The sequence below is a fragment of the Carassius auratus genome, chromosome 21, assembly GCF_003368295.1.
Source record: "Carassius auratus strain Wakin chromosome 21, ASM336829v1, whole genome shotgun sequence".
In the NCBI taxonomy this organism is placed as follows: domain Eukaryota; kingdom Metazoa; phylum Chordata; class Actinopteri; order Cypriniformes; family Cyprinidae; genus Carassius; species Carassius auratus.
In genome coordinates, this window is record NC_039263.1 from 1,777,261 (window position 1) to 1,788,500 (window position 11,240).

The 11,240-nt window shown below is 39.4% G+C and overlaps 1 protein-coding gene across 2 annotated transcripts in view; it reads right to left on the reverse strand.

Moving 5' to 3' along the window:
- LOC113038188 (long-chain-fatty-acid--CoA ligase 6-like) overlaps positions 1 to 11,240 on the reverse strand; it is a 28,117-nt gene that overhangs the window by 1,779 nt on the left and 15,098 nt on the right. For both annotated transcript variants that reach the window (XM_026195443.1, XM_026195444.1), the window contains exons 9-19: positions 9,407 to 9,458; positions 5,991 to 6,064; positions 5,824 to 5,901; positions 5,167 to 5,301; positions 4,555 to 4,689; positions 3,447 to 3,615; positions 1,925 to 2,013; positions 1,462 to 1,578; positions 1,150 to 1,293; positions 968 to 1,069; positions 627 to 698 (exon numbers count right to left, since the gene is read on the reverse strand). In XM_026195443.1, the coding sequence (XP_026051228.1) occupies positions 627 to 698; positions 968 to 1,069; positions 1,150 to 1,293; positions 1,462 to 1,578; positions 1,925 to 2,013; positions 3,447 to 3,615; positions 4,555 to 4,689; positions 5,167 to 5,301; positions 5,824 to 5,901; positions 5,991 to 6,064; positions 9,407 to 9,458 (1,167 nt within the window). The remainder of the gene's footprint in view (positions 1 to 626; positions 699 to 967; positions 1,070 to 1,149; positions 1,294 to 1,461; positions 1,579 to 1,924; positions 2,014 to 3,446; positions 3,616 to 4,554; positions 4,690 to 5,166; positions 5,302 to 5,823; positions 5,902 to 5,990; positions 6,065 to 9,406; positions 9,459 to 11,240) is intronic.

Here is an 11,240-nt window from a genome sequence, read left to right on the forward strand (position 1 = left end):
AAGACACATCATGGATATTTTACAGTAAAACTTCTTGACGAAAAACATGTAAAGACTGTTGAAATAAAAATTTACTTTATTTTTTGCTGTGTACTTAAAAACATATTTTGGGGCCAACTCTGTAGTCATAAGTGACAAAACATCCTCAGTTGTTAAATGTATATAAAGGTTTCTGTTAGGGTGAGTGTGTGGTTTAGGGTTGAATTATATTATTTATAGCTAGCTGTAGATAAAAACAGTAGATGTGTTTATGACTTCTGCATGATGTTATTCCTGATCATGGCTTTGAGAATCAGTAAATTTGGCCTTTATCACTGAACACAGGAATGAAGAGTAATCTCAGATAACCCAGAGGATTTCATCTAACTCAAATGAGATGCGTTTGAAGAACCACATCAGCCAGAGATGAATGATGATGATGATGACAGAAGATCAGGTGCATCTCAGGGGTTTCAACAAGAAGAATAAAGAAAGACCTTTGGTTTACACATTCATTAATCAGCAAAACTAAATGTTTCCTTAACCAATCAAGTCCTAAAACTCATTTTCACACCAAAGAGTATTCAGGAAGCTGCATTAACTGTGTTTATGACTGCAGCTGCTGAAGACTAATGTTGTGAACGCACCTGTTCAAATGAATGGAGACCACTGGCTTTTCCCAAACGCACCATGTCCTCCAGAATGGCTTTCTTCAGTTCCTTCAGACACGAAACAGACACCAGTCAAAACCACTGCATGGTGAAAGCTGAAAACACTTTTATATACACTTATACACTTATGTGTTATACAATTCTCTGCTTGCTTTTGTTGAAAGTCAATTTTAGAGTAACTCGACTCTGTTGTGCAAGTATGTAACATGGGTAAATGTTTGCTGAATGTGCACTATGTGATATATGTGTGATATATGCTATCCTAATTTCAGTGTACACGTGTGTAATGACAATAAAAGGCATTCATCAAGCCTTACTTTATTTCCACACAGCTCGTCATAGCTTCCCACGAAGCCCTTCTTCTGAGCCCAGGAGGGTAAGACCTCAGGATCGGGGACGATGACTCCCACCAGACACGACTGCACACACAATCATCAGGCGTTATGAAGCGGTCAGCGCTGTGACCTGGGTCTGTGTGACCGGAGCGTGAGCCACTGACCTGCAGGCTGTCCCCGTGAACATAGAGCTGAGACACGGGCTCGCTGCGGATGTAGATGCTCTCGATCTTCTCCGGGGAAATATACTCTCCTTGAGCTAACTTGAAGATGTGCTTCTTCCTGTCGATGATCTTCAGCGTGCCGTTCTGATGGGAACAAATGAAAGAAGCCCTCAGTTATCTGTCTGAGCGAGCGGGACGGTTCAACGGCTCTTTACACTGTATTCTGTGGTTCAAGATTCAAGAAGCAGCCCTGAAGCACAAGGTCAGATCTCTGTACAGACAGATCATAACATCAGACACAGCGTCACGAACCGACAGCCATTTGCCAATGTCTCCAGTGTGAAGCCATCCGTCTGCGTCCAGCGTCTCAGCCGTCCTCACAGGATCCTTCAGATAACCCTTGAACACGTTTGGGCCTTTCACACAAATCTGAATCAAGAAAGAAACAGTTCAGGTGAGGATTGATTTTGAGTGTTGTTTTGCAGATCTCTAGAGAGAGCCTGGTCTGAGATTTCTGTCTCACTAACAGACAGATGTGTAGAGCTATTACAGGATCTGTTCAGCCGTTTACAGTTCAGAATTTCACAATATCTGAAAATCAATATTTTACCCTCTGACAGAGTTTATAATGTTTATTAAAAAAATACATCATGGCTTACACATTTTAGAGAAATTGTGTTTACATTTCTGCAAATACAAGTCGAGCTCTCCGTTTCAGTTTCCTGATTGTAAAGTGTGTTTTCGGAGGATGTCTGCGCAGGCCGTGTTAACAAACCTCTCCTTCTCCTTTAGCAGCAAAGTAGTTCTTCTCAGCCACATCCACCAGTTTAATGAGATTACAGGGCAGCGGAGCGCCTACATGACCTGCCGAAACACACAAGAGGAGAACAACTGCATCACAATCATCCAGTCTTCAGCAGAATCTCCACAGCAGTGATGAACACCGAGAGAAACCTGCAAACATTTCTGTACAGAGCTGGAAAAAGACTGAAAACTCTACATGCTGACCTGTTTTAAAATAAACACATATATAACACAATCCCCCAGGCAAAGAGTATAATCATGTATTATCTGGTGTATTTCAACTGCTTCCATGTTCTTAACAAACAAAGAGATAAAGACTGAAAAACACAGATGATGACTGGAAATGACATCACAAAGAGCAAAACTCAAATGAAGTGTCATGTTAAAACCAGCCACAAGAGGGAGATCTGTGCATACAGATGCCACAATGAAGACATTTCCTCACAATTGCTTTATACTTCCCCACAATATTCAACTGACTGAATGCCACATGGTGTCAGACTTTGGAGGATATAAAGGTGTATTTATGATCAGTTAGTCTGCTTACATTATACCGCTCATACACATGTGACCGCTGGAGATGGGAAAAACAAGCTCGCTGTGCTCCAAAGTTCAGGTTTGCTGAACTCTGCCCTGTGAATTGATATCATGAGGAGACGTGTGACCGATAGAAGATCGACATGACCTCTGAGCCACATTAAAACAAACCTTCAGTCTGCAGGATTGCAGCGATGCCGTGCACTTTATTTCTGCCTTAAGAATTTTTACTATTTAACCATTTAATAAAAGCAATAAGCATATTAAGTGTATTATAAGAGACGGATCAGCTGTTATCAGTGTCAGTCATTCATCACGACGTGTCAGAATAATCACACCACACTGAAATAAACTATGAATAAAAATATGAACTATTATTATTAGATCAGGTCAAAATAGCTCTTTAAAGGTAACAGTTGGAGGTTAGCAGTATTAACTTTGTGGTTTGTGCGGTAAGTAAAAATAACCATTAAAAAACGATTAATAATAGCATAATTAATGATAGTACAGCTGTAACTGCTTACAACACACCATTCTCTCCACACAAAAAACAAACAGGAAGTATCTTGATTTCCTTTTTCAAACAACCAAGCAAAAAGTCACACTAATTCATCACTAACTCCTCACATGTGCTTCACTGAACAATCAATAAACACATCTACACACAATGTGTTTCTTTCTTTCATACTGTGTAATACTGTATTCACATCACAAATGGTTACAGTAAAAAAGTGTGGTTTTGCTTGATGTGTTTGAGATATTTTGAATGCAGTTCTTCATTTTCCAAGAGATGTGAGGCATTTTGTGTGTGCAATTCTTGGATTTGTTTTTAAAAGCTTCTGTAATGTGTAAGTGGATGAAAGAAAAGGAACCAAACAGAAGCAAAGTTTGATTAGACTGATATAATCAGTAAAGTAGTTGAGATGTGTGAGTGCTGATTGTGCTGATGATCTCACCGGCCGTCCAGTCTCCAGGGGTGGTGTAGGTGCATCCAGCGGTGCACTCCGTCTGACCGTACGCCTCGTACACCTGACAGCCCAGCGTCGCTCTCAGGAAGTCCAGCACGGTCGGAGACGCAGGAGCCGCTCCGGTAATGATCATCCGTAACCTGCCACCCAGACTGGCCTGTGAGGAGATCAGAAGAGCGGTCAGAGATCAGATGAGTAATCAGAAAACAGACGAGCGGTCAGAAATCAGAAGAGCGATCAGCGATCAGACGAATGTTCAGAGATCAGACGAACGATCCGAAATCAGACGAGCGATCAGAGATCAGACGAGCAATCAGAAATCAGAAGAGCGATCAGAGATCAGACGAATGTTCAGAGATCAGACGAACGATCCGAAATCAGACGAGCGATCAGAGATCAGACGAGCAATCAGAAATCAGAAGAGCGATCAGAGATCAGAAGAACGATCAGCGATCAGACAAGGATCAGAAATCAGACGAGCGGTCAGAGATCAGACGAGCGATCAGAGATCAGATGAGCGATCAGAGATCAGACGAGCGATCAGAAATCAGACGAGCGGTCAGAGATTAGACGAGCGATCAGAGATCAGATGAGCGATCAGAAATCAGAAGAGCGATCAGAGATCAGAAGAACGATCAGCGATCAGACAAGGATCAGAAATCAGACGAGCGGTCAGAGATCAGACGAGCAATCAGAAATCAGAAGAGCGATCAGAGATCAGAAGAACGATCAGCGATCAGACAAGGATCAGAAATCAGACGAGCGGTCAGAGATCAGACGAGCGATCAGAGATCAGATGAGCGATCAGAGATCAGATGAGCGATCAGAAATCAGACGAGCGGTCAGAGATCAGACAAGGATCAGAAATCAGACGAGCGGTCAGAGATCAGACAAGGATCAGAAATCAGACGAGCGATCAGAAATCAGACAAGCGATCAGAAATCAGACAAGCGATCAGAAATCAGACAAGCGATCAGAAATCAGACGAGCGGTCAGAGATCAGACGAGCGGTCAGAGATCAGACGAGCGATCAGAGATCAGACAAACGATCAGAGATCAGACGAGTGGTCATAGACCAGCACTGCTCATCACGCACCTGGATCTTGTGGAAGAAGATCTTGTCCCAGACGCTGTTGCAGCGGATCACGCCGCGCTTCACCTCCAGCCCTTTCCTCTTCGCTGCGAAGTTCAGCAGCCAGCGCTTCAGAGGAGTGTTAGCCTGACTGAAGATCTGAGAGACGACAGACAGTTTAGTTTGTTTTTAAGCCATTTGATTCACAGGGACACAGGAAGTATAAACCTCACAAACCATGTTCATGGTGTAATACTGGTGCCATTATACACATTTGTGTCCTCATAAATTATATAAATGACTGAAAGGCCTGTAGACAGACACACACACAGACAATGTCAAGAACCTCAAAATATGAACATATTTATATTCAGTAATTTTTATAAACAGCAAATATTGTCTGAATCAAGCAATAAACCATGAGTCGCTTGAAAGAGCACTGCACATCTGCGGTGTAACCTAAAACATCTAAATTAACCAGTTCATTTCAGTCAAAAATATGATTTAAAAATCACTTAAATACTTCAGTTTATTCCAACATAACTTATTTTAGCCCTTGTCACACTGCTGGTGTGTGTGATCAGTCAGTTTGTGCAGCACTTTCACTTGCAGACAGAGAAAGCAGGAGCGTCTCACCTTGTCATACATGCGGTTCAGGAGTCGAGGGACCACTGGGAATATGGTGGGCCGGAGAGCCTTCATGTCGTCCGAAAGCAGACGGATATCACCTTGGAAAAAGCCAATCCTCCCGCCGTGACAGATGACCACCGCCTAGAGATCAGGAACAGCAGACTGACCGATCAGAAATACTGAGAAATATTTGACTAAACTGATCTGATGTAGTGACTCTATTGTGTTATGTAGAGCTGATATTAAAACAAAAATCTCATAATGGATTAACTGTGCAACATTAACATAATTATTAATATTAAATATTCATCTTTTCATGTTTATTACTGTGAACCCAGCTGACAAAAAATGCATTCTAGGGACACACACAGATAGATAGATAGATAGATAGATAGATAGATAGATAGATAGATAGATAGATAGATAGATAGATAGATAGATAGATAGATTGGTCATATGAGGACTGCAGTGTCTGAGAAAGAGGAAGTGTGTGTTTCTGGGATTGTGTTTGTGGTTTCATACCCTCATTAGTGTGCACTGCTGACACAGAGCCAAACTGTAACATTAGCAGAGCTGGAGGGTGTGTGTGTGTGTGTGTGTGTGTGTGTGTGTGTGAGAATATGTCACAGGAAACACAGGCAGACGTTTTCTCACACATCTCACCTCAATCAGCCTCTCGAACATGTGAGCAAGAGGCAGGAAGGAAATGAGAACGTCGTCTTGGTTCGGAAAGATCACCTTCTGCAGCGGCACAAATAGAAAGCGCAGTGTTTAGTCTGATAAGAGCCAGTCAGCTCAATACAGAGGGGATTCGAACACAAAACACTCACATCTGTCACTTTCAAGAAGCCGCCGAAGTCTGCGATGATGTTCCCGTGGGTCAGCATCACTCCCTTCGGGTTTCCTGAAGCACACACACACACACACACACACATTACTGTAAGTTAGATCAGATCAGATCTCTGAGGAGGAGCTGACGTCACATTACTCTGCTGTCTGCTGATTTTACTGAATAAGAGCAGAACTAATCAAGTCACTCTACAGTAGATTAAACTCCCTTGGCTGTAAAATCTTGCTCTATGGCATTATAAAAGTATACAAATATATATGTCAAAACATGGTATACTGGTATACAGTATAAAGACTGAAACTAAATATAATGTCAAACATGTATTTCATTTCTTTTATCCCCCTTTGAGCATAAATAAATGGGGGGGGGGGACTTTAAAAACATTCACAATAAAACTTCCATTCCCATCAGGTTCACAGAGAAAATTATTTAAAAAAGCACTGATGCAAGAAGATTATTGGCAATTACTGTCCCAATATATGATAGACAACCTCACACAGACCTTCTCCAACAAACACTCCCAATTTTTCTTTTTATATTCATCTTGACCTAAATACACTCCTAAATATTTAGACCCAGTTTTACCCCACTCAATATTATTAGGAAGTTCAGGCACGCTACTATCTTTGGTGGCACCACACCACACAACTTCAGTTTGATCCCAGTTGAGTCTCTCAGAAGAAGCTCTTTTATAAACTTCTAAAGCCCCTTTTAAAATCTGTACATCATTCTGCTGTTGTACTATACCAGCGAAATCATCAGCGTATGCAGATCATATAATAGACTCATTCCTAAAGCTACCATTTATAGTTAAACCTTTTCATTGATGTCTTACAAACACATTAAAGGTTCAATGCCAAACTGGACACTTGGCCAGACATCGGGCATCCTTGTCTAATTCCTTTTTGTATTTTGACTGATACACAACCACCTCCTACTTCAATCATGCTCTCAGATCCCTTATATACATTCATTTTATCCATGATATTAGCCTAACACCAAACCAAAGCATTTTAAAACATGAACCAATACTGATGATCAACGCGATCAAAAGCTTTTTCTTGATCCAAGGATAAAATACCAACACTAACATTATACATTCTTAATTTTTCTAAAAGGTCTCTCATTAAGAAATAATTGTCATACATACACCTTTTAGTAAGACAATGAGTCTGATCATCAAGTTAAGCAACAGGTCTCCAATTTTTAAGCAAACACAAATCTCCTTTCTTGGGCAGAAGAGAAAGGACTGCTCTTTGGCAACTCTTTGGCAGTACTTCTGATTTATAACTTTCTTCTAAAACTTCAGTCTTGTCCAATTATTCCCCAAAGAGATTTGTAGATCTCAGCTGTAAGTCTATCAAACCCTGGTGCTCGTCCTGTTGAAGATGTTCTCCTGCATCAGTTATCTCCTCAAAGGTGATGTTGAGATCTAGTCTGTCTTCCTCTTTCAAGGTTGGTTAATCATTGAAACGTTCACATGTCGTATCAGGATCAATGTCCTCTTTGGCAAATAGTTCTGTATAAAAATCAACAGCAGTTCTTCTCATCATTAAAGGGTCTGAAGTAATATTTCCATCAGGCCTTCGTAAACAATGCATGAGGTTATGAACATATTGTTGATGCTAATAAACCTTGTTCTAACAAGTGCTGAATCTCCAATGAATACAATGAGCAACTGTTTGTGTTAGAACCATTTTAAAAGAATGAAATGATGATCTGATATAGTACATGGGATTATACAAGTTTCTTCTATTCAACAGCACATCTAAACGTGCAGCACTAACCCTATTGTCTGTCATTTTAATCCATGTATACGGTTTAATTTCCTGAGTTTTCTCTCTCCAAATATCAACAAGACCATATTGTGTAATGAAGTGAGGTTCTTCCCCATTCCTATCACAAGTAAAATCCAAAGTACAATTCCAATCTCCTCCAATTACTAAAAATCATCATTAACAAAAGGAAAAAAATAATATCTTTGAGTTTAAGAAAAAAAGCCATTCTCTCTCTACCTGTTGTAGAGTCATAAATATTTATTAGATAAAAAACTCTATTTTTGATTTCTACTTTAAGAACAAGAAGGCGCCCTTTCACTACCTCATTTTTAGTCAAAATATTAACTCTACATCAAGATGAAAATAATACTGCTACACCTTCACACAGATTAGTACCATGACTCAAAACATGATCCCCTCCCACCACATCCCCCAAACGATTTCAATATTTTCCGTACTATGCCTTTCTTGTAAAACCATAACTTGAATTCCTTTCAAATTTAAACATTCTTTTAATAATGGCCTTTTACTTTTATCCTTTGCCCCATTTTTATTTAAGGATCCTTCTTTAAGAACATCCATAGCAAAACAAAGGAAAAAAGTAGAAGAAAGGGAAACACAGTAAAGGCCACATTCCCATGTGCAGTTATTTAGAGTTTGTTAGGGTAGATCTACGTTTAACCGTTAAACGTTTAACCACTGTCAAGCACTTCTTCAACCTAAACCTTTTTTGCTGCAACAAAACTTCAACTCTACATTCTCTACGAAATTTCATTACAGATGCAACAAAATTATCCAAGTCAGGAAAAACCTCCTCAATCTCAACAGACTTCCCCTTAGTTTCCTCCAGAAAGTTATTGTTCAGCAGAATAAAAATCACCAAATCTACCAACATCTAAATCAAAGCATGAATCATCATCTCTAATACTCTCATCTTCATTAGCTCACACTCTTCTGACCTGTCCTAAATTCTGCTTCATTTCACTGATGCTGTGTGTTTTATAGATGTAGTGATGCAGGAGTTACAACCTCTCATAAAATACTCTATAAAAAAAAACACATTTTAATCCAATTTTGTCTGATCAAATAATGAGTCAAAGAGGAGATGCTAAAATCTGCACAGTTGATTCACTGCACCAGAAATGTAAAGTCAAGTCAGGCCCATTGCATTGTGGGACAGTGTTCTACTCATACAGCGAATGTGCTTCCGGTGCACAGATGATCTGCAGCATACACTAATCATATACACATCAGTCAGTCACAGCAGAATAGGTTTCCCATAAAGTTATGCAGAAGTCAATGGATGAGTTGAAATGTCTAGTGCATCCAGTTCAATTATAACCAACATTTAAAGCAGCAGGATTTTAAATGCCAGACACACACGTTCCTGCTCACATGTACATTCACATGCATATAAACAAAAACAAATCTTTTCAAAGCAAAATATATTTTCTAACATCACATGTAGAACTGGGTTACTCTGCCTTCAGAAAACATGAAAACATGCTAACCACATCTAACTGGTTTAACATTTAGCATCTGAATCAACCTCGACACATGAATTCATGCCAGCAGAAGACAGCTCAGATCTGCAATGTGTGACAGACGAGAAGCTCACCCGTGGTTCCGCTGGTGAAGCACACGATGGACAGGTCATCTGGTCCGGGTGGCTGAAGGAACACATGAACACATGAACACTTGAACATGAAAACACGAACATGAACACATGAACACGAACACGAACACGAACACGAACATGAACATGAACATATGAACACATGAACACATGACCACATGACCACATGAACACATGAACATATGAACACGAACACATGAACATGAACATATGAACATATGAACACATGAACACATGACCACATGACCACATGACCACATGAACACATGAACATGAACATATGAACATGAACATATGAACACATGAACATGAACATATGAACATATGAACACATGAACACATGACCACATGACCACATGACCACAAACACATGAACATGAACATATGAACACATGAACACATGACCACATGGCCACATGAACACGAACACATGAACATGAACATATGAACACAAACACATGAACATGAACATATGAACACATGAACACATGACCACATGAACACGAACACATGAACATGAACATATGAACACATGACCACATGAACACATGAACATGAACATATGAACACATGAACACATGAACACATGAACATGAACATGAACACATGAACATGAACACATAAACACATGAATACATGAACATGAACATGAACACATGAACATGAACACATAAACACATGAATACATGAACACATGAACATGAACACATGAACACATGAACACATGAACACATGAACATGAACACATGAACACATGAACACATGGACACATGAACACATGAACATGAACACATAAACACATGAACACATGAACATGAACATGAACACATGAACACATAAACACATGAATACATGAACACATGAACATGAACACATAAATACATGAACACATGAACACATGAACACGTGAACACGTGAACACATGAACACATGAACACATGAACACGAACATGAACACATAAACACATGAACACATGAACATGAACATGAACATGAACATGAACATAAACACATAAACACATGAACACATAAACACATGAATACATGAACACATGAACATGAACACATAAATACATGAACACATGAACACATGAACACATGAACACATGAACACATGAACATGAACACGTGAACACATGAACACATGAACACATGAACACGAACATGAACACATGAACACACAAACATAAACATGAACATGAACACATAAACACATGAACAGATGAACACATAAACACATGAACACATAAACACATAAACACATGAACACATAAACACATGAACACATGAACACATGAACGTGAACACATGAACACGAACACATGAACACATGAACACATGAACATGAACACATGAACATGAACACATGAGCATGAACACGAACATGAACATGAACACATTAACACATGAACATGAACACATGAACATGAACACATGAACACATCAACACATGAACACATTAACATGAATATGAACATGAAAACGAACATTAACATTAACACATGAACATGAAAACGAACATTAACATTAACACATGAACAGATGAACATGAACACGGACATATGAACATGAACATATGAACACATGAACACATGAACATATGAACACATGAACATGAACACATGAACACATGAACACATGAACATATGAACACATGAACATGAAACACATGAACACATGAAAACATGAACATGTGAACATGAACACACAAACATTAACACATGAACACGAACACATGACCATGAACATGTGAACATTTGAACACATGAACATATGAATATATGAACACAATGAACACATGAACACATGAACATGA